The 24,483-nt window shown below is 35.9% G+C and overlaps 2 protein-coding genes across 9 annotated transcripts in view; one reads left to right on the top strand and one right to left on the bottom strand.

Annotated features, from left to right (window-relative positions):
- Positions 1 to 24,483, bottom strand: part of LOC117684829 (uncharacterized) — a 76,900-nt gene that overhangs the window by 11,300 nt on the left and 41,117 nt on the right. The window contains exons 1-3 of one of the 8 annotated variants that reach the window (XM_066083639.1): positions 8,705 to 9,404; positions 8,111 to 8,224; positions 2,362 to 2,469 (exon numbers count right to left, since the gene is read on the bottom strand). In XM_066083639.1, the coding sequence (XP_065939711.1) occupies positions 2,362 to 2,469; positions 8,111 to 8,224; positions 8,705 to 9,026 (544 nt within the window). In that variant the 5' untranslated portion in view covers positions 9,027 to 9,404. Of the gene's footprint in view, positions 1 to 2,361; positions 2,470 to 8,110; positions 8,225 to 8,704; positions 9,455 to 24,483 lie in introns of those variants that run through there. The other 7 variants (XM_066083647.1, XR_010713786.1, XM_066083642.1 and 4 more) reach the window with 7 other exon arrangements.
- On the top strand, positions 14,942 to 19,531 carry LOC105327890 (nuclear apoptosis-inducing factor 1). Its single transcript, XM_066083648.1, has 5 exons — positions 14,942 to 15,294; positions 15,973 to 16,141; positions 16,986 to 17,058; positions 17,261 to 17,438; positions 19,315 to 19,531. Exons 1-5 carry the CDS (start codon positions 15,119 to 15,121, stop codon positions 19,487 to 19,489), a joined length of 771 nt encoding a protein of 256 aa, XP_065939720.1. The 5' UTR covers positions 14,942 to 15,118; the 3' UTR covers positions 19,490 to 19,531.

Raw genomic sequence — 24,483 nt, forward strand, 5'->3', positions numbered from 1 at the left:
ATCATTTATTGTTATTAATTTTAACTTGTCAATGAATATTAGTTATTGATCCCAAGGTAGAAATATGACCTCTGATCATATCTCAGTAGATCATTTATCAATTATGCAAGGTGTAATGTAATTTTTTTAAGAATAACATTTTTTACCTGTTTATAAAAGTTTTTAGACACCCAAATTATATTTTGATTTTAATAGATAATTCGTTAATTAAGGGGGGGGGGCAGTTTATATTTGAGTTTGTTTGGGGGTGGGGGTTCCAAGTCATATATTTGACAATTTTTTAATATGATTTAAAATAAGACTTAGCCATACTACAGTCATGAACATGAATAGTATAGAACAAAACACAAACTAATACATGTATATATACATAGGAAGTATTACAAAACATAGATGATTGATCTATATCTGAGTTCTTAAATTGAATCATATATCATGTACATATTATATTATTGTTTCTTTGTTCAAGGCAATTCAGATGGTATGTAGGTCATGATCCCAAGTTCTCCTCCTGAAATTATCTAATATCATAAAAACCATTGAGATCCCCACCTTAATCCAAAGATATTATTCCTCCTTAGGTCATGGTGCATCAGATCATTATGGCATGTAAGTCATGACCCTAAGGGGTCATCCTGACCCCCTTAGAATCAGAAATTGTCAATTATCTTTAAATTATTGATGTTTGATGATCCTATCTCTATTTAATCTTTATTATTAAGTCTCCCGAATGAAATTTGGAGATTTATTGTTTTTGTACGGGTTTTAAAACATGTATTATTATTCTTCGTCTTCTTCTTTTTCTTCTTTCCTGCTCTAAACTTGTTTCTCAGAAATGGCTGAACAGAATTGTACAAAACTCTAGGATATGATAGGCCTGCATATCGAGTTGTGCACCCTAGTTTGATTTTTCTCATTTTGGGTTAGACAACCACTTTTCGGGGGGGGGGGGGGGGAGGTCAAAAGGGTGTGGGGTCTAACATTGAACCTTGTAGGAAGAATCGTAGACTCTATTGTAAATGGTAACTTGAAAACGGACAAAGATAATAATATAGGGTTTTCATAATCATATATTGACTGTTACTTGCAATATATAGGGTTTATTACAATGTAGATCTGACCCCTGGGGTCATTTCCACCCCCAGGAATTTGAAATTACCTTATATCTCAGAAACTGTTATAATCATGACCCCTAAACCATATATATTCATGTTTCTGATGTCAAGGGGCATCAAATGTTATGTAGGTCATGGGACCTGTGGGTGGTCTTGACCCCCTCAAACAGTAAGTCCCTTAATATCTTCAAAACAGTTGAGATCCCAACCCTTGAACCATATATATTCTTGTTCCTTGTGTCAAGGGGCATCAAACGGTATGTAGGTCATTGGCCCCGGGGGTGTTCATGACCCCCTCGAACAGGAAGTTCACGAATATCTCGAAAACGGTTGAGATCCCCACCCCTTAACCATATATATTCTTGATCCTTAAAGGGCATTAAAAGGTATGTAGGTAGCCTCAGGGTTAAATTTAATTTTTCAAAACCGTAATGCACATCTATGGAACAGTTCCTATCATATCCCAAGATATGATGTGTTTATCCATTAAATCATAAAAGGAGTTCTAGGATCTATGTTTTTTTTAGTGATAAACGTCAATTTTCTGCTACTTTTTGACTCCCTGGATGAAATTTAAATTTTTAAAACCTTATTGCACATCTATAGTACAGCCCCAATTATATCCCAAGAGATGACGTAGCTACTCCAGAAGTTGTAAGAGGAGTTCTAGAAACCATACTTTTTTGCAAAAAAAACGTCATTTTTTGTTGCCCACTGATCCCCTCAATAAAAAAAAAATTCTGTAACCTGATCACATTTCAATATGACATCCTCAATTATATTCTACAAGATCATTTGGCTACTGCCAACAAAATGACGTTTTTGAAACCAGTTTTTATGTAAAAAAAAAAAAACCCACGTCATTTTTCAGCCATTAAATGACCCCCAGAACAAAATTGAAAATTCCGAAACCTTACTGAGCATCTATAGGATACCCTAAAACATATTCCAAGAGATGATTTGTCTGCTGTTGAAAACTTAGGAGGAGTTCGAATAAGGTTTTATGTGAAAAAACGTCATTTTTTACCAATTATTTGACCCCCAGGACTAACAGAGAATTTTTGAAACCTTTTTACAAAACAACATGATACCCCAAATCAAAGTCCAAGTGTGCAGTTTGCTGGTTTATAAGATGTAAGAGCAGTTTGAGAAAGTAAAGCGTGACAGGCGGACGGACGGAACACGGTAACAACAATATACCCGAACTTTCTTTAGAAAGTGCGGGTATAATAAAAAAAAATCTTACACTTGTAAACTTCATTGGATTGATATAGTACGTCGGGACAACCGCTGGACACATTGCAAGGGACTGTGTCCAGAGTGTTGGCACCAGTGTTGTATTCTGGACAGTAGTCTATTAAAATAGATTAAATAGCAGATTTTCTACCCAAGACCTCGAACAACACATCAAAAACCTTACTGGAACACTGTAATATCAAGTAAACAGTAACGTAAAAAATAAACATGTGCAATTTAAAGGCTTTCTAAGTAATTAAAACGTCCATGATTTTTAAGGACATATTTCTACAATAAAATTGATCGATAATTTGAAAAAGACAGCTGCTACAGTGTATTGATTTAAAAATGATATTTAGTATAATGGCGTTGAAGTTTCAGTTTCACTTCTGTTAAATTTTTAATCTAAAACATAAGTAAAACTCAGTCAAGTATACACTAAATATTGTAACATATCTAAATTGAAAACAAGGTTAAAACTTTTTCAAATTTCAAATCTGCTGGGTGCTCTGATTTTAAATTCAAATTAATGTATGTGACTCCACTTTTCTGACTTTTTATAAATGCAATCGTCTTATTTCATTACATAAGGCTTAGTAATGACCCCTTGGTTTTTAGGAAGATTTTTAAAGATTTTTCTCAAAATTTTTCTATATAGAAAGTTGACCTCCAATGTTGCCCAATCCTACTTCATGGGATAATGATTAAAGAATATAGAATCTACACTACCCAAGATACTTCCATACATGTTTTAGCTTTTTTGGCCGATTAGAAAAGATTTTTAAAAAATACAAATTGTTATTAACTTTTAATTATTTCCCTTTGAAATGGGACTAGGCCTTTATTTTTTTTAACAAACTTGAATATTCTCCCCAATGATGCTTTGTGCCAAGTCTGGTTAAAATTGGGGCAGTAGTTCTAGAGAAGAGGTCGAAAATGTGAAAAATTCACAGACGGACAGACAAAATGTAATCAGAAAAGCTCACTTGAGCTTTCAACTTAGGTGAACTAAAAATAACAATGAATAATCTACATGTACATATTTGCTTCTAAAATGAAACAATTTAACGCCTTTGAAGAGATCGACATTCCCGCAACTAAGCTACAGTGAAAACATCTCTCACACTGAAATGCTTTTAAGCTATATTTTTAAAATGAGTATTTCAATCGATTGCATTTAACAATTTAGATACTGATTTACCCCCCTCTCTCTCTCTCTCTCTCTCACCCTCTCTCCCCCTCTATATCTGTTGTTCTGTCCTGCTGTCTGTCTGTCTTTCTCTCTCTCCATTCATTAACAATAAAAATAATTCGTATGACAAATTTTATGGGGTCATTCAAAAGTAAAATCGTAAGATAACCTTAGAGTAAATCTTATGATATGATGGACTGACGCCAAGTCGCTGAGACACTAGAAATTGAATGGATTTCCTGTTTAATTATAATATGCCGGTTCAGAAAATAATATATTATCCGGTTTTATTTGCACAACTTAGACCGCTTTGTGACGTTATGACGTGAACTATGATGTTATTTTAGTAAAGTTTGGACGTTTTGGTTTTAAGTCACTTTGGTTCTTATCATAATAAAATTACAGCTTACGTTATATGTCTACTTAACAATATTACGTACCACGAAATTATAGATCAACTTCTCTTTACATTGACCAAAATCGACACTGACGTAGATATATATATATAATTGGCCCAAATCGACCACGTGGCACACAAATGGTCAAAGTTATTCCATATATAAAAAAAAAAATTAAAAGTCAAATCTTTTATGATTAAAAATACCAGGTTAAGTATACTTATTATGTGAAATAGATATATCATAATTTATTTGGGTTAAAAATCCTAATTTATTTTCTCATCTTTGCATTACTATTATCATTAAATTTTTGAGGTTTTGAGGTCATTTATTTTAATTATACCTCTGTGAATATTTTCTATGTAAAATTACAAGGAATAAACATGCTATTCTATCAAGCAATGAAATAGTTTCCGTGCTATCTGCCCAAAGTGGATAGTCATCGAATCTATTCACCGGTGGCATTCGATTTCCCCCTTTTGAAACTCAGAACACCTTTGACGTAATCTGATCGCTACGTTAAATTCAAAGTCCAATAGCTCTTTATTTGTTTATCAACAAGATATTCTGCATCGCCGACGAATTAAGTTTTGTTTTCGGTATAATAAAATACCTATTTACTGACTATTCGGACGATATTAGATATTAAGTTTATTGTCCCCCTCGACAGCATCTATTTCCCCCAGCTTTGCCTCGTGAAATAGATGCTGTCTTGGGGGACAATAAACATGCTATCGTCCTCATAGCCAGTAATCAAAAAATACATTATACGTCAAAGAGGATTGCTCAGCACCGTAAGGAAGAACATAAACAAACAGTGTAAAATTAGCTGATCCTTTGTATGAAATAGGTAAATAATGATTAAATAAAACATGATACAGTCATTTTTAAAAACAAAGATTTGAATAAATTTTCATTTTCAGAATCATAAACATAATACATAAGCTCGTTTATTATTAAGCAAAGTTCCAGTCATTTTTTTTTTGGTTTCAAAAGAAAATGCATCGGAAACATTTATATTGTAAAAGAGACATTCAGAATCAAAGTACTGAAGTACTGAGAGGAGTTGATTTTATCGATTATCATCTATTTTAAAATCAACTTATCTTGCGTGGCAATTAGTTTCTAGTCTGTATTTGAATTACACACGCTTTTATTATATGAATTTTTAGACTTTTCCGACAAGAATTTCGAGAAACCCCATATGGATCATGTTGTGTAATATTTAAAGACAGATTTCAAACTATGTATTAGTAATCGAAACATTTCTAAAAATCGTATGGATCCAAGCACTATTGATATCGAAATCTAGTCTCGTTCAACCAGACGCTCGGCTGTCTCCGTTAATCTCCGACAAGCAAGAGAGCCTGTCGGAAATTTACGGAGACAGCCGAGCGTCTGGTTGAACGAGACTTTATTACACTCTGGCGAAGGAACAAATGAGACTACAAAAATATCTAAATTGTTCGTATTATATAAATCTAACTATTTTCAAAGTGTTTATAGATAGTTTCCTTGAAAAACAATGCTTTAGCATACGTTACATCGAATTTTTCTATTATTTTCAAGAACTAAGTCGTCAGCAGCGATGATTTTTGCTTAGGTCTAAACACTGTTTCCCTTTCGGTTTGTCAGAGTAACTGCATAGGAGAGTTGATTAAAATCAATTCCCAAAAATTGGTTGTCTCCGGTTTGAGAAAAACTCAATATTTGAATAATAATCAGCCTTAAACATCTAAGATTTTTATGACTTAGACTTATTTACGAGGAATCCAGTCTTAATAACTATACAAGGTCAGTTGAACCTTGGTCCACGCAAGTTTAAAGATAGCAGAAAAGACGGTAAATACGAAGTTAACGACCCACATTACAATTATATGATAATACTTTATAAGAGTAATATTTCTATCATACAGGTATGTAAACACTATCGAATGTTTTAAGTGCATTAAAAAACTGTTATTCAACATCAGAAATGTTTTCAATGATATGGTAAAGCAAAGATAATATTTTAAACTATGATATTTTTCAAATTTTATGAATATATGGCTGTGAATTACAGGGTTAAACATTTAGAATAACAACAAAATTCTTACATATAAAGAACAGATGTACAGTAAGTTTAGTACGAACACAGATATAGCGAAATCTCGGATACAGAGAAATTTTTTTGAGTCCCTGGTAAAATTCTCAACAACTTTTTGCAAAATTTTATTTTATGGTTATAACGAACTCGTATATAACGAATAAACGGATATAGCAAACTGATTTTGAGTCCCGTAGAGGTGAATAATAACGAATTTCTTTACAGTTTAAAATTAGTCTGCAACTACCTTTTAACATAATAGTTTGGATGAATTTATTTTCACATAAAATCCTCGATTCACAATCTTATTACTAAAGGTATCACAAGAATGAATTTCTATTTTAAGCCTCAATCAGCAAAAATTGTAGTCCGGTGAAAGCAAACATGTATATAGTGAATTCGCTATAGTTATTATTACAAATTCGTTATACGGTTATAACGAATTACGGATATAATGAAGTAAATCCTTTAGTCCTTCGTTATAACCGAGTTTTACTGAATTATTATGTAAGGAGTTAATATCAGAACAATATAAGTTTAATAGAGAGTTTTTATTATCCATTACCTTAATCCATACAATGTAACTTTATGTTGCACAAACAAAGCATTTATACTTAAAATATACACGTGAACACCATAAGGATTGCGACTCACAAGAATCCCACCCTTGTAACACCAAAACTCCTGATCTTGGAGCCAGGAATTTCAAATTTTTGGAAACTTTCATGCTCATTATATACTGTGCGCAGTTTATGTCCAGTTGTGAGTTTTGTCCAAGACAGTTATATATTATATATTGTAGTATTGATATCGACGATATCGTATCGATTTTATTTCAAGATTGCCAAACACCATTACCACTTATTAAGACAACATTTGCAACAATGTTGTCTTTCATTGGTTTTAATATGTCAACAACTGAAGTTTCTTCACAGTTCAGTAGATGTCGTATCAGTATTGATTCGCCAATGTCAACATCTGTTGCTGTAGAAACGTTGCATATCTGTACTGTACATCTATAGTTTGTGTAGATATCGACCATAACGTATCGATATCATTTCACTATTGTGATACTCATTAATCATTATTTTGTATCAAGCGAATTCAAAACATTTTTCAATAATTGTGTTAATTTTAAAGAGTATCAATTTCAAATTGTATCTGGGTGAATTCAAGACGGGGCGAAACCGTTTGCAAGTGAAGAAGGGTAAAATTTGGGGCAAAAATTACCATGAATACAGTAGACGATTTCAAAGCAATATATATTTGCCTACATCAAATAGGCAAATACAAATAACAGGAACGATATCGATGTCATCATATTGTGTCTCGTCGATACTGATATCATATATGTAATGCAACCTATTTCAAGTTTAATGTTGATGTCGATATCGTCCTTTTTGTGTACCACATCGTGTATATCGACATTATATTTGTTAAAACTATACCAATTTTATAGGTTTTTTTTTACCCAAAGTAATATCATTTAAAGGGTGGGGTAATAAATTTCCCAATTTATGTTAACTTTCCGTTTTTTCTGTAGATGCCACACCAATTTTAGTTAAGGTTTGAACACAGGGCGCACGACGCAAAACTCACGACGATTGTGATCGACAAAAATAGATATCAATAGGTCATGATCACATGAGTGACGCTGGTGACCTTAAAAGTAAATGCTCTTTTTGAGCGAATATGTCACTTTAACCTTCAAACAGTATTATAGTGTGTATCCCCAAGGCGCCTTCCTCTCACGTTCACAGTTTAAAGTTTAAATAGAGTGGTATATTGTTAAAAACCTACAAATTACGTAATACACTCGTGACTGGAAATTGGGATCTTGTGACTCTCATGCCTCTCATATGATTTACAATGTCACATATTTTGTTTTCGTAAATAAATGCACAGACGATGCAAATTATGAAGTATAAATCAATAAAAGCATCAGCTGGCGGCGAAACAATTTTATCGTTAGCCCAATATTTTTTAACTTAAGAGATGTGTCTTTATAAATCTTCTGTAGATTTAAAAATTTACACCAAACGCCTACTGTTGGTAATGATCAACTAATTATTCAAAATCTTACACTTATAGACTTCATTGGACAGAAATAATGCGTGTGGACACGATCCAGTGATGGACTCATTACATGGAACTGTGTCGAGGGTGTTGGCCCCGGTGTTGTATTCTGGGCAGTAATCTGTTAAATAAATTCACTAAATTAAGACATATATATATGTTTACTAGCCGCAATATTGTAGCCTTCTCCGATTTTTTTACCTGACGTACATGTATATTTATAAAAGAATATAGCTTGCCATTAAATATGAAATGGTCACATCAAGTTTACTCTAAGTACTGATTATGACAGAGATAAGTCTTTTTCTCTGTAAACTTAAAGAAAATAGAAAAATAAGCAAGCTAAGATAATATTGATAAACAACCGTGTTTTAAATACTATGAGTGTCATGAGTAACATCTGTTAGACAACGTTTCACATTCATAATGGACATATTTGTTAATAGCGTTTATTTTTAATGAAAGGAAATCAAGATAAGCAGCAAATAAAATAGTGTATGGCAATCTACAACATAATATACAATGTTCGTGTTCAGTAAAGTATGGTATAATTATTTAATGCCTAAGTATTATTAATATGTCAGAATGTATCAGTTCTTACTTGGTTGGACCCATACAGGCTGGATACATATTTCCCCTGACCTGTTCCTCTCATTCTGTATGCAATGATAGACATTGATGGAACTCTGACAGTTGAAGGAATCTCTATCCTTCTCATATACAGTTTGGTTAAACGAACAACGTTTTTCTCGGACTTTAAACATGGCTTCTCTCTGCACTGCGCACACATATATATGGAGGGTAATCGTGTTAAAAAATCCACTTGTAAACTTGTAAATCCGAATATGCAGTCGTGTTGGTGAGTAATCCTGAGTATGAATGAGTGTAATTTTGATCATATAATCTATAAAACTATAGGACATAAGCACTCTAGAGTTGACTCCACAGGCCTTCAATCTAATTCTTCCTACTGATGCACATTTGCAACTGTAAAATATTGTTTGTTATTTACATGTAACCTGCCACTATGAAACATGTTGAGCAACAGTCTCATGGTCGCAGCACAATACTCGCATTAACAACTGCAATTCATCTTATGACCTTTAAAAATCATGCATCACTCTTGCGAGTTCACAAAACCTTGTAAAACGTTCGTACTAATGTTTGTGCCTTGCACTGCAATGATTTTGATCGCATTCGATCGCGTCTGAGTAGTTTGCATGTCCACTATTTTGAGGAGACTTGATGCGAGCACTAAAACACATGCAACGAATGCGAGAGCTCGTGCAACGTATGCGAGAGCTCGTGCAACGTATGAAGAGAGCTCGTGCGAATCTAAAAAAATCCGGTCGCAAAGTGTTGTAAAGTGCGCCAATTGTGAAAGGGGCTTTAAGGACAGATGCGACAGTCCTCAGTTTAAGATAATTTTCCTCGATTTTGGAGTTGAAATATTTTAAATTTTTCTTTTACTTGCATGCAAAATCCACTTGAATGCTCACCAGTAGTGCCATAGCATATATTTTTAATTGAATCTATTTATCCAGGAAAATTACTGTAAAGTCACGCATCATTGAGCTGAAAGATTAAAATTTTAATTTGAAATTTATATAAAATACACCTTTTTGAAAAGAAATACTATCATTGTTCTATTAAACGACTCAGGGGGTGTTGATAGGCAAAGTGTTTGCATTAAAGGAGAATTTAAGTGAAACAGTCAGGTGTAACTGGCGTGACCTGCTCTCAGTGACCGCCATTGCCTCCGAACTGCATTGTCAAGTCTTTCTTAGAAACTTCTATTAGGTCTCGCACGCAGTACAACTTAATTTTCCGCTGTAGTTAGCTATTTTGATAAGTCGTCCAGGAAACGTGTCTTGAGGAAAGAACGACCTAATCTTCTTCAAAGAGTTCATACTTTAAGAGACACGAGTGACTTGCCCATGCCCCTTCTCTTATCACCACAAACAGTTCTATAGGTCTAGAAACTGAACAACAGGAGAAGGCTACCTCGGGGAAATGATACTCGTTAGCCTGGGAAGGCAGTTCATCTAGGGGAAGGAAAACTCTGATCACAAACCTCCGCTGTCTTGCGGCAATATCCAATACTGGAAAAGGCTTCAGGAGTAAACCTCGAGGAAAATCCGGAGATGGAGTCTCTAAGGCAGTCCAGCGCTATCACGAACTCTTCACTGGCAACTCCTGCTACGGCACTAGTGCCAAACTGTAGCAACCTGTTGCTCCTTTGGGTGTACTAGTGACGTAGAGAGGGGGACCTGCTGCATGGGCAACAGCCTGTCCTCCATATTTACCGCCCTGGCTTGTATCCTACCATCTGGAGAGGACACTCAAGCCTCACTTTTAGTGTAGACACAACACAGAGAGCAGCAGTTACCGGTTTTAAGCTGCAGCTTGATTGGCGTAAAGCTTTGGCGCAAGGGGTTGTTCTCGACGGTGGGAGAGACCTTCGTGTCTCACTGGACAGTTACCGCCCGCCTCAAGCTGGGCAGTCCCCAGTCAATAAGGTACTGTCCCGCCACAGTCTGCTATCCTCATGGGGTGCATGGGGATTAGGAATGCTCCGAACTGTAGACTGTAATATACGCACCAAGCAACAAAATGTACAAAGAAAGAGACCAGCTCTTAAACTGGGAAACTGGAATGTCTGGACAATGTTGATGGGACTTTCCAACGACATGCATGATATAGACGGCTCGCGCAAGACAGCAGACATAAACTATGAACTCCTTCGACAAAGCGTAGATATCGCTGCTCTTCAGAAAACAAGGCTGGCAGACTCTGGTACGTTGAAGGAAAAGTTTAAAAGGAAAATTATAAGGAAAAGTACTACACCTTCTTCTGGAAGGGAAAACACTTTGATGAGCCAAGAAAGCACGGTGTAGGCTTTGCAGTCAAAAACAGCCTACTGAGTACGGTAGAACCAGATGGCGAAGGATCAGAACGACTCCTTACCCTTCGCCTAAATACCACCACAGGTCCAATCACCCTTGTAAGTGTTTATGCAATAATACTGACGTCACCTCCAGAAACAAAAGACCTGTTCTACGAGAAGCTGTCATCAGTCATAAGGAACATCCCTGACAAAGAGCAGCTCATTCTTTTGGGCGACTTCAACGCCAGAGTCGGCACAGACAATGACTCGTGGCCATCATGCCTTGGTAAGTTCGGTGTAGGCAATATGAACAAGAACGGTCAACGCTTGCTTGAACTATGCACTTATATGGGCCGCGGAAAGGGCAAAAAATACAATTTTACAAAATCAACGATAAACTAAATTCAGCAATCTAAAATATTATTACCAATGACCATAAGTGCAAAACCAGCAGTCTTCTTTGCAAAATAAATGCACATAAAATCAACCAAAGATATCTAAATACAAATCGAACACAAAAAGTAAAACCAACAGACATAAATGTAAAACGAACATACATCAACATGAAACAAGCGGACGCACAAATAAACGCCAGGTGGCGTTTTTTGGGAAGCAATATGCGTCATCGATTATTGGAATCCGGGATGGTTCGCACCTATTCTGTTTCGCCCTGAAATGTTTCGCACCTGCCTCGGAGCGAAACATTTTACTGTATTAAGATACTTTTCTCGTATTATTATTCCTCTGAAATTAATTATTACCTATACAAGAATTGAAATATGTTTTTTTTTTTTTTTTTAAAAACCCCATTAAAACAGTCATGCACGGCCAAGACAGCGTGCTTGCTTGATTAGGATTTTTATTTATTAATTTTATGAAGCCATGTCGTTTTATATCGTTCAGAACAAGAAGTGTGAATTGTGTTGTGATAACAATTATAGCCTGTCATTCACTTGAGAATTACCTGTATTTTATTATGAAAAATTCGGGAATGTTAATGTAATTATAAATGTATAATTTTATATAGTTAGCATAGCTCTATTTTGGGGATCATTATTTAATTACATAAATTATCTGCTTGAACTTTACATTACTCCCCCTCCCCTGCATCCACTATTTATTTTTTACCAGTCTTATAAAATTAATATAAATTTAATCAAAAAATTAAAATTCTTATAGCAAAAGTCAAACTAAATAAAAATATTGAAATATGCATAAATTAATGCATACAATTTTTTCTATAACGAAGTTTGATTTATTTCTCTACATTCTTATGCATTGCCTGTACAAGTAGTTTGAAAAAAAATATAAGACATGGCAGTATTCATGTCGATAAGCTTGAAGTATTCTGATACATGCACTTTATAAAATTTTAATTTACAAAGTACATATGTCTTGTAGCATTTTGAAAATGTTTCCTTCAGATTTTTGAATACCATCATGTTTATGGACAGGCACGTAGCATCGGGGGGGGGGGGGACTGCCCTCCTCCCCCCCCCCCCCCCCCCGATGCTACGTGCCTGTTTTTTTTTTTTTTTGCTTGTCAAGATTTTTTGGATGAGCCTGCCCCCCCCCCCCCCCCACTTTCAAAAACGATGCTACGTGTCTGATGGATAATAATGAAATGACTTTGTTTTTTGTGTGTTTGGTTTTTTTTTATAGAAGACTGTACGATAGTTGATTATGCATATGTTTTTATCTTAATATGAATATTTCGAACAAATGTACAAGTATCAACAGGTTATTAAAATATTATTTATAATTTTTAATAAATCATAATAAATATATCAACATCTCAGGGCGAAACAGAATAGGCGCGAACCATCCCGGATTCCAATAATCGATGACGCATATTGCTTCCCAAAAAACGCCACCTGGCGTTTATTTGTGCGTCCGCTTGTTTCATGTTGATGTATGTTCGTTTTACATTTATGTCTTTTGGTTTTACTTTTTGTGTTTGATTTGTATTTAGATATCTTTGGTTGATTGTATGTACATTTATTTTGCAGAGAAGACTGTTGGTTTTGCACCTATGGCCGTTGATAATATTATTTTAGATTGCTGAATTTAGTTTATCGTTCATTTTGTAAAAATGTATTTTTTGCCCTTTCCGCTGCCCATACACTTACTACAACCTGTGCATAACTAACTCGTTCTTTGTGACCAAACCTCAGCAAAAAGTGTCTTGGAAACGCCCCGATCAAAACACTGGCACCAACTAGACCTCATCATAGTCCGACATTCTTCTATAAAGTGTGTTCTACACACGCGTTCCTATCAAAGCGCTGATTGCGATACTAACCACTCTTTAGTGTGCTGTAAAATCAGGATGCAACCAAAAAAATTCCACTGTTCACGGAAACAGGGCATTCCTTGCATCAACGTCAGCAACCCAAGCTTACTCAGAAGTTTGCAGAAACCTTTGAGCAGGAACTGGAGTTCATACAAAAAGAGACCTCAACCGAGGAAAGGTGGGGAACCTTGAGGGACATCATTCATAGCACTGCCCTGGAAGCCTTTGGTAAAAGAACAACAAAGACAACAGACTGGTTCGAGGCAATGTCCTCTGTGATGATTCCTGCGATATAATCCAAACGTATAGCTTTGGCGGAATACAAAAGAACACCAAGTCAGAAGAACCTTCTGTCGCTAAGAGCTGCCAGAGGCAAAGTCCAGCGGATGGCTAGACTCTGTGCAAATGAATACTGGCAAGAACTCTGCGAGACCATCCAGACAGCCGCTATATCTGGTAACGCAAGAGGCATGTACGATTGTATTGAAAGAGCCATAGGACCAACTCAGTGCAAAACACCCCCCCCCCCCTTCAAGTCATCATCTAACCTAGTACTCTCAGACAAAAAACAACAAATTGAGAGATTGGTTGAACACTACACAGACCTGTGCTCTACTCAGAACACTGTGACTGTCTCAGCACTGGAAGCTACTGAGTGCCTGCCAACCATGGATGAACTTGATGTAGAACCAACATTAGAAGAACTAAGTAAGGCTATTGACAACCTGGCCTCAGGAAAAACTCCTGGTAACGATGGAATCCCTCCAGACTTGCTTAAACAGTGCAAGAGCTCCCTGTTGTCACCCCTACATAAGGTTCTATGTGAGTGCTGGGAAGATGGGAGCGTGCCACAAGACATGAGGGATGCAAAGATCGTCACCCTCTACAAAACCAAGGGAGAAAGAAGCGACTGCAACAACTATAGAGGCATCTCCCTCTTAAGCATAGTCGGCAATGTGTTTGCTCGAGTGATCTTGATTAGATTGCAGAAGCTGGCTGGTCGTGTATACCCAGAGTCACAGTGCGGCTTTCGTTCAAAGAGGTCTACGATCGACATGTTCTTCTCTCTTAGGCAGCTTCAAGAAAAATGCAGAGAACAACAGATGCCGCTATACATATCCTTCATTGACCTGACCAAAGCGTTCGACGTACTCAGTAGAAATGAACTCTTCAAGGTCCTCCCAAAAATTGGATGCCCTCCAAAACTACTGAGCCTAGTGACATCATTCCACGTGGATATGAAGGGGACAGTACAGTTCAACGGTAGTTCCTCGGAGCCATGTAGCATCAATAGCGGTGTCAAACAAGGCTGTGTCCTCGCCCCCACGCTGTTTGGTATCTTTTTTGCCATGCTCCTCAAACATGCATTTGGTGCATCGACTGAAGGAATCTACCTACGTACCAGGTCAGATGGTAATCTGTTCAACCTCTCTCGCTTTAAAGCAAACACTAAAGTCCGCGATAGACTCATCCGGGACATGTTATTTGCCGACGATGCAGCAGTTGTCACCCACACCCAGGAAGAACCGCTTTCCAATGGCCTGTGAGGATTTTGGCTTGACTATTAGCCTAAAGAAAACAAACATTCTAAGCCAGGATACTTCCACAGCGCCAGCAATAGCCATCGACGACTACCAACTGGACGTCGTCCACCAGTTCACGTACCTGGGTGTCGTTTCACAAAAGCATCGTAAATTAGGTACTACTTAACGAGTTACGACATACTTAAGTACTACGTACGCACTTAGTTAAGACCGTTTCACAAAAGGTACTTAGTTCCGACGTAACTTTCTCGTATTTACGTCCGTCTTAAATTACCGGAAGTTGATTTCAATATGGCAGACGAACTCGTCAATAAAATTAAAAAGGAGAGGAAAAAGAATTTTTCTGCTAAGGAGATTGAAATTTTGGTGGAAGAAGTTGAGAAGAATCGAGCGATCTTGTTTGCCTCTCACAAAGATGTCAACACAAATCAAAAGAAAAACAAATGTTGGAAGGACATTTGTTCCTTGTATGTATCTCACAGAAAATATTTCACGATTTATATTAATTGTTTATCTATATGGATAATGTTTAATTTCAGTGATTTCATCGATATCTCATATACAAATAGCTTTTTTGCGTTTTATATTAAAAAAGAGGGTCTATTGTCAAAGGAATCTCGGATTTATGTTATAGATCTACATGTGAAAGTTCATACATGTAACATGGGCTGACAAAGGTACAGAATTAATATATGTCAATATGTAATCTATAGGAGACTTTGTTTGCACATAACCTTTAGTTTTAGTGATTAAAAAACTTACATTTTTTATTGCTCGACATTCATGATCAAAAGCCGTTTCAGCGTCTGCATGTTTACAAAAACTGTATGATAACCTTGACCTTTAATGTTTACCCATTGCGTCATTAAAATAATATCTAAGAAAGGACTAAATCTAAATTCTGATGCATTAAATACTACATAATGAGTATCGGTCTTTTCCATTTAAAAAAATGTTTTAGTACAGCAAAAAGGGATCTTTTATTGTAAAGTTTATTTTTGGGACCGACATAGAATATTGTGTGTGGGGGGGGGGGGGGGGGGGGTATACATGTAATGATGTATATATATATATATCAATTTTCGGACAAAATTTACTTGTAATTTATTTTCGGTTCAATATTGATGTTTTAACAACTTGGACAGAATCAACAGTGTCTCTGTCCAGGAGAGGTCGCCTGCTGAAATATGCAAGAAGTGGAGGGATTTGTCTTCACAAACCAAGAAAAAGGAGGCGGAGTTTCGGCGAGATAGGTCCAAGACGGGAGGTGGACCAGCCCCCACCCCAGTCAACACAAGTGATCTCAGTCAGAAGGTTCGCGAATGATGTCTAGTTGATTTTTGTTGGAGACTTGCAAACAAGTTATTACCATCAATTAAACAAAATTTAAAATTTGAAACAAATCGATAATATTGGATTAATAAAACAATCTTCATAAAAAGTGTGTCGATGTGTATAGCATGCACAGACACATGTGACTGCATGATATTTAAAGTATGTGTCGAAAACAATCTAGTATACACATTGATACAGGCAGAGTATATTTATAAGAAATGGAAGAGAAAATAAGGAAATTAAGACTGAAATTCAAGGGAAAGGAATACTAAGTACCCCTACCCCACGAACTAGGATTTTCAAGATTTTGGGATTCGAAAATTTCCACCTTTTTTTTTTTACTTGTCAAGATTTTTGGGATTAGGAGGCCCTTCCCCCCCCCCCCTCCCCCACCTTTAAAAAACGCTGCTGTGTGCCTGTGATGAACAAGTCTTAATTAAAAATCTTATTATTCCATTTTGTCCATGGGCAGACAAAGAAATTTTTCCCAGATGGGTTCTTATTTAAAATGGTCTTAAGTTGAAATAAATTTTCAATATAATTCTAAAATCGATGAGAGCATTATGTATAACGTTACGTTTAGAGAAAATCGAATTCTGTTACTTGAGTTTTTTAATTGGCTCAGCTTAAGGGAAAATAACATACTCGATACTGCAACCCCTTCTTCCTTAAACAAAAGATTAAATAAATTTTATTTCATAAAGCAGAAAAAATCCCGCGTTTCTCACTGGCTCGTATATACATATAATCATTATTGCTAAATTAAATTGTAAGGTTACGCCATCTTAGGAATTTATTATTGAAGTGTCGATAATTATTTCAGGTTGTCGCAATAATAGGGAAAACTTCCATTGAAGGGATTGACGGTGGCTTTGACACTGACCTGGAAAATTTGGGTACATTAATTCTCTCTCTCTCTCTCTCTCTCTCTCTCTCTCTCTCTCTCTCTCTCTCTCTCTCTCTCTCTCTCTCTCTCTCTCTCTCTCTCTCTCTCTCTCCTCATAAGCTGACAATCAATAATATTGCCATAACACGTTCGTAAGCACCAATGAATGTAATTCCAGCGGATATGTCCGATTTACAATTCATTAATTTCAGACGTAGATTTATTCAAAGTTGAAGACGTATGGCTGTCAACACCGAACACAATCACTTCAGAGAAAGCCGCTGTCCCCTCCCCAATGCTGTCTCAGTCTCCTGGGCCATCCCAGGCTAGCTGTGAGAAGGAAGAAATAACGCGTGGGGAAGAAGCAGAAATGAAAATAAAGGCATCGGGGTAACTCTAAACAAAGGAACTTTTACATTGATAAAAGAATGTGGGGGAATAAGCCGAGGCAAAAAGCCACATAGGTCCATTAAAAAAAACTAACATTTTTTTTTCTAACAAATTTCACTTTTGTTACATTCATTAAGCATATGTAATCATATACATTCAGTGCTGCCATAACCCACAAAAAGTAACTTCATATTTAATTGTTATTAAGACAACAAAATACTTATATGCTAATTTGGCAAAAAAATGATATAGAAATCGGATATTCAAATTATATTTTTTCATAGAGTGGGTCATCGTACCATTTTTTAAAGAACGAATATTGATAACACATATTAACGTCTATCTTTTTCGATTTTCCAAAAAATGGTACGAAAACCCACTCTATGGTAAAAAGTAAGTTTTCTTCTTTTAATTTTTAAGATTGGTCTTTAAATGGCTAAGTCCAGTTGTTTGAGTAATACTGATAACAATGCCATCAGCTATATTATATCCTCTTAACAAGCGAATCGGTGGTGTAGTGGTAAGCGAGTTCTTTGAACAAATGTAACTGTAAAAGCGGGTGTTCGAATCCTACGCGTTTTGGGTTTTTTTGTTTATCTTTTTGTTTACATTGTTAAAATGTAATTTTCTTTTTATACTTAATAATATACATTGTTAAAATGTATTTTACTTTTCTTTACTTAATAATTAAAAATTTGCTAATAATAACTTGAAATTATTTGATATGCGTTTCCTACTACTTTTATAAAATATGAAATGTATGTTATTCTCTTTAAGATTGCACGATTTCATATTGTAAACAGATGGTTGTTGTGCATGCAAGAAACTATTAAATGGCAAGATAAAACGTTCAATCTCTGAATCCTTGAGAGTCTTGTTAACACAACAGGGACATACGCTGGACAAAAGCATGTAGTTGTGCTCAAAATGCAGAATACAAGCTAAGTCAAACGTACAGTGTGCGCCTAATGAAGATTCAACGATTAACTAGGCATGTAGTTCACTTTCAATTGTATCGGCAGAAAAATCACATTACAAATGCGTGTTTTGTTGTGAAAGAAAAAGCAAAGTAGTTGTACCAGAAGACACATAGACCACTCGGACCAATGACCAACACAAAGTATGACCAGTGACGAATAACAAGTCCCCTTGTTATACGTTAGTGGTTTGACTACCGCTGTCTTCCGTGTGGTATATATCATAGGCGTCGGAACCCGGGGGGGGGGCGCTAACTTGTTTTTGCAAATCTATACATTCCAAAGACCTTTTTTTGCTTGTCAATATTTTGTACAAGTCTACCCCCCCCCCCCCCCCCACTTTCAATTTGATTCCGACGCCACTCATTTTTTTTTTTTTGGAAAAACTTGTTTTAAATACCTACAAAATGTGTTAACTAAATTCCTCCTGTTTCCGAAGCGAAAAAATCGACTACTACAAATGGTGGAATCGACTCCCCCATACTCTTTGTCGACTCCCCTGCGTTAGGGGTTGTATATGATGACTGAGGTAAATTAGTAAATAAAATATTTTTAGAAAGTAATCAACATTTTTGTATTTAAACTCTTTAAATGAGTACATGATTGTCATTTCAAATTTGCCAGTTTAAAGTATATGTAAATACTATAAAATTTAAGCACAGTTACGCCTTTTTGGACATTTTCATTTGGACAATACTGTCCACCGTTTAAATGCCCAGTTAACTTGTACGTTTATTACTTCTTATTAGAGGTATGAGAAGGTCGTGGGCATTTGCCTCGGCTTATTCCCCCAGATTCTTTATTAACCAAACAGTATTATGCATAATGTTTTAGTTTTGAATTTAAGACTTGTTTTTTTAATTAAGTCAGTAAACCGAATTCCATGTATCGTTCTTTAGGAAGAATAAACTGAAAAGGAAGCGAAATGTGGATGATGTTCACGAGTTACAGTGCCAGGTGCTCGAGCAGGAACTTCAGAAGAACAAGTTACAAATTGAACTTCTGAAAAAGCTGAATGAAAAACTGGGAAAAGGAAGCGATTCTGTGACTGAATTATTTGCATCATTTACATAAAATAGATATTAAATCGTTATGCATTGAATATAAAAAAATCAATTTACTCATCTTTCTTTCGTTCTCTCTCAAGAAAATGAAAATAGTCTATCACATTGAAGATATGCGTGTTGTAAACATTTTCCTGAATCGTGGACGGATTAACCATGGAACCCGCTTTCAATATAATTAATCATTGTTCTTAAGTTTTGCGTGTCAAATATTTTAAACAAGATTTCAAAAATATATTATGCAAGGTGAATTATAATTGGATCGGGATTTACAAAATTTTTAAAGATCAGTTGCTTTTAAATAATTTTTTTTTTGATTTGTTGCATATCTGTTCTCGCCTTTAGAATTGTTCACTGTCGTTTAACGTCTCTTAGAGCTGCCAAGTAGAAACCCGTCAATTTGCAGGCATAACTCAATAATTCTGCATAATTTATGCAACATTGTAATGTTATGCAACAATGTAATGTAATGTAACATTACGTAAGATGTATATTTTTATTGTATTTGCTTGCAAATATTTACTATTTTAAAGTTTGTTAGTAAATTGCCTTCATTTGCTAAGCCCATACTTTTTTGTAGTGAAATAACCTCTTTTTGACTGTGATCATGGGGTGTTAGATTTTATTTAATTTTGTAACAAAAGAAAAAAAAGATAGATAGATATAGTAATTTTAGGTATTTCGAATCACTATTTATAACTTGGGTTGTAAAATATGTAATATATGTTTACAATAAGTTGTTTGGTATTAACAGAAAGAAGATTGTGTCAGAAAACATGATACGGGTTCTTCCGACACCACCTTTTAGTGTATTGCGTGTCACTTCCGGGTATTTCGAACCAATAGCTAATCTGGCAAACAAAAATGGCAGACAAAGATGATATTATTCAGGAATGAATTATTACATTTTTATTAGATTAACTCGTTGTTTAATTCATTTAGTTTTCCAAACAAAAAAGAGCAAATTTTGTTAATACATTATTCTGACTTCAAATCATCGTACAACAAAAGTAAAATCGTTATGACGGACTATATGATATATCGTCTGCAAAAACTGAAGATTTAATAATGAAAAAGAAGTAATGTTATGAACACAGATTTATCTGATTATGCAATTTAGTTGAAACGTCGAAATTAGGACATAGTAATTTTGTCAATGGATTAATACTTTGTCAATGGAAGTAAAACAAAAATAATCATCTAACTTTTTTTAAAGGACAAGCTATGATCTTTTTTCATGATAAACCTTTTTGATTTTAAAATTATAAAAATTGCTCGTTAAATTTATAATAAAGACCCTTAGATTGACACTGTCGAAATATTAAGAAAAAGAGGATATATATAACTTTTGCGATTCGTGAAGGTCCCGGGGACTGTCTGTCCCTTAAATGCAGTGTTCTTATGAACATTTTAAAGCACTTGTTCGTCATCAAACCTCATATGGCTAACATTTTGAGATAATAACGCTACTTAGACGTAGATTTACGCCACCTCCGAGGTGACGTAGATTTACGACGTTACATACGACGCTGCGTAATTTACGTCGCTTTCGTGAAACACCCAAAATTAACTAAGTACTACCTACGTCCCACTTACGTACTACGTACGATTTACGATGCTTTTGTGAAACAGTTCCCTGGGATCTACCATTACTGACAACCTTTCCTTGGATGTTGAGCTAGATAAGAGGATCGGAAAGGCTACATCCACTCTCGCTCGACTTTCAAAAAGAGTTTGGACAAACCTCACACTGAAAACTAGTACCAAAATGGCAGTATACAACGCCTGCATAATCAGCACCTTGCTGTACGGAAGCGAGTCGTGGACAACGTATTCCAGGCAGGAAAGAAGGCTCAACACCTTTCATCTGCGATGTCTGCGCGCATCCTGGGCATTTCATGGCAGGACAAGGTGCCTAACACCGAAGTCCTGTCTCGGGCGAACCTTCCAAGCATGTTCACTATGCTTTGACGTGCGATCTTGGGAAGACCTAGCAGCAGATCGACCCAGATGGAGGTCCACACTACTTAGACAGATCAAGTCAAGGGAAGAAAGCTTGTGCATAAAGCAGAAAACAAACGTGCACAACGAAAGCAGCGCCTAAACCCCGAAAGATCAGAAACCATTCACAGGTGTGACTCTTGCGGAAAGAATGTCTCTCCCGTATAGGACTTTTCAGCCACTAACGTTGCTGTCAGAGAAAGACAAAATAGGATACAATATCCCATGGTCGTCTGCGACCGATGGAGGCCTACTACTATATATCCAATCTTCAATTTGCAGAGAAAGGAACTGAAAAGTTGAATAAAATGGATGATAAAGTCTGTCCCGGGTTTTCGCTACCATGATATTTTGACAAAAAGGTCAGTGAAAAATAAGATATATTTTCTTTTTAAATGAAAACATTTATAAAGTTAAAAAAATTCCAGACAAAGTAACCATAACTTGACCGCTTAAATCTGTTGTTATATTGTGAGACGATTTCTGTGTATAAATATATTATCACAATCTTACAAGTATACAATCATATAAGTACAGGCAGTTGCAAATTTTTATATGGGATGATATATTTAGTAATAAATAATTTTACAAAAGTTGAAGTGTTTATTTACACAATAAAATGCTTTCTTTAAAGATTCATGCGGGATATGAAGGTGGCGACATTGCAGAAAAATACATAATCCGCGTTAGTATGGAAGGGAATTACCACCAAAAGTCTGTATATATTGCTTTTATTCTTAATATGCTTGCTTCCTTATTCTTCAGTACATTTACAATTTTATTTCACTTTTATAGTTTTCATATTCAGGCTTATCCAATCTTACTTTGATTTTCTTTTGTTCTGTATGGTTTGCTTAATTCTATGTTGCAATACTCTCTTATTATTCGTGTATATATACATGTATTCTTACTTCTATCTCTGCTACAAACGTGAATTCAATCATGCAAACCATAAAGCTCTCTCAATAAAGATGAATACAAAATGAATGAATTTAATGTTGCATTATGGCGCCAGGCGAGTGTCTTTGCGCTACATTGCTGCTCCCGGAGATTCATGAATACGAAACTAACCAAGCCAAATATTTTGATAAGTACTCATATAAAATAGATGTAATCAATTTGTTAACATGCTATGATATACGCGGGCTCAAAAGATGCACTTTCATTTTATATGCATGTACAATGCGTTCGGCGGTTCTAAAAAAATCTTAGGGAGTGGGGATGGGGAAACGGTTTGAGAGATAATTTTGTATTAATTATTTTATTGGTTTGCTTTACTTCATCTGGTAATGTTACATCTTTCATCAAATGAGAGCATTTTACATGGATATACTGTTTGAATTATGTAAAGTTTTACATAATATATAGGTCTTGTTTAGGGGTTCCTTGCCAGATTCTTCACAATTATGTAAAAAGAATTACAACCTTATGCTATGTATAATTAATAACGACTTTAAGAATCACACTCATGAGACTCCAAACTACTAGTATGTTATGTACAAGAAACAATAACATTTTTATTGACACTGTTAATTTATACCGGTTTTGTACTGTAGTTTTACTTCATAGCAGCCCCCTCTCGGAAAAATGGCTATAAAAGTAGTCTTTACTCGGGGGGGGGGGGGGGGGGGATAGAGGTTATTTCCCCCTATAGTTAGAGTTCTTATGTTTTAGGATAAAAATTATGTACTTCCGGTCACGTGAGCATGAAGGTGGTTGTAGATAATTTGGTCAGAGAATTTTTCCCCTTAAAATCCCAATAGGAGCGTAGATCAAGCGTATCTCTAAGTACAAATGCTTGCAGTAACAATTCTGTTCTGAAGGATTACAAAAAGTGACAAAAATGGCGCAAAACGGACCTTTGAAGAATTCTCTTTAAAAACACAGTGCCGGTGTTTCGTCAAATACCGTTAATTCTACACCTGGATTCAGCGGAGAGGTGAGTAGCGCTCTTCAGTCGCTGCCAATAATTCAACAAAGCCTCCAAGATATACAGCACAGACTTAACGGTCTAGAAGAACTCCGCTCAGAATTACAAAGCGTGAAAGAAAGTCTGAGAGAGGATTTGTGGGGAACGGACGGCCTTGAACAAAACATTGAATATGTTGCGCAACAAACAGAGGAGACAGTGCAAAATGTTGAAACTATTCATAAAGAAAACAAAAATCTCCGTCGTGAGGTTGATTTATTAAAGGCAATAGTCATTCAGCTTGATAGAAAAGTTAGCGAACAAGATAAAGAAACTATTGACCTTAAAAGCCGCTCCATGCGAGACAATATTCTAATCCATTGATTCAAGGAAAGTTCCAATGAGAACCTTATGCTGGCTATCCCAAGTGCCATTAAAAAGATCTAAAGTTTGTCCGCATACATCGTATTGGCCCACCCAGGCGCGGACCGGTACCACGCACAATAGTGGGGAAGTTACTTAGAGCATTATGACAAAAAGGAGAAAATTCTACAAATTCAGAGGGATTTCAGGCGTTCATCAAAAGAAACCCCTTTCCATGTATCCGAACAATTCCCAGCAGCTCTAGTGGAGGAGAGGAAACATTTGTTTGAGCTCCAACGTAAATAAACGTCTTGAAACGTAGAAACGCGTGTAAGAGGAAACAAACTTGTTTAAAAAAAAACCAGAAATGTATTCAGAGAAAAAGTACTTGTCCCTCGGGCTGAAGATGTTCTATATTGCAACGAAGATGAATTAGATAAACTACAGGAAATACCAGTGGTAATTTCGGAAGAAAAACGTGAACGTGGGAGTAGATTCGTGGCTAGCGGGACCCCTGTCAAAATCTATGGTGAAGTACGCAATTTTTACAAAATGTTGTGCTCTTTGCCAAGGCATGCACAAGCACACAATCGCATTCTAATGTACCGCTTCCGGGACAAGGATGGTAAGGTGATCGATGGATGATGGGGAGTTCGGTTCGGGAAGGAATCTACTAAAGCACTTTGAGGAACGCAGCCATGACAATATTGCGTGTGTCATTACAAGATGGT

This window comes from Magallana gigas, chromosome 5 (assembly GCF_963853765.1).
Source record: "Magallana gigas chromosome 5, xbMagGiga1.1, whole genome shotgun sequence".
Lineage (NCBI taxonomy): Eukaryota > Metazoa > Mollusca > Bivalvia > Ostreida > Ostreidae > Magallana > Magallana gigas.

What these genes read in the sequence shown, in the direction of transcription:
- LOC105327890 (XM_066083648.1), top strand. Translation starts at nt 15,119, where the DNA reads ATGGCAGACGAACTCGTCAATAAAATTAAAAAGGAGAGGAAAAAGAAT. An exon ending in TGGAAGGACATTTGTTCCTT is followed by an intron (nt 15,295 to 15,972) that starts GTATGTATCTCA and finishes CAACTTGGACAG; the next exon opens with AATCAACAGTGTCTCTGTCC. An exon ending in CAAGTGATCTCAGTCAGAAG is followed by an intron (nt 16,142 to 16,985) that starts GTTCGCGAATGA and finishes TAATTATTTCAG; the next exon opens with GTTGTCGCAATAATAGGGAA.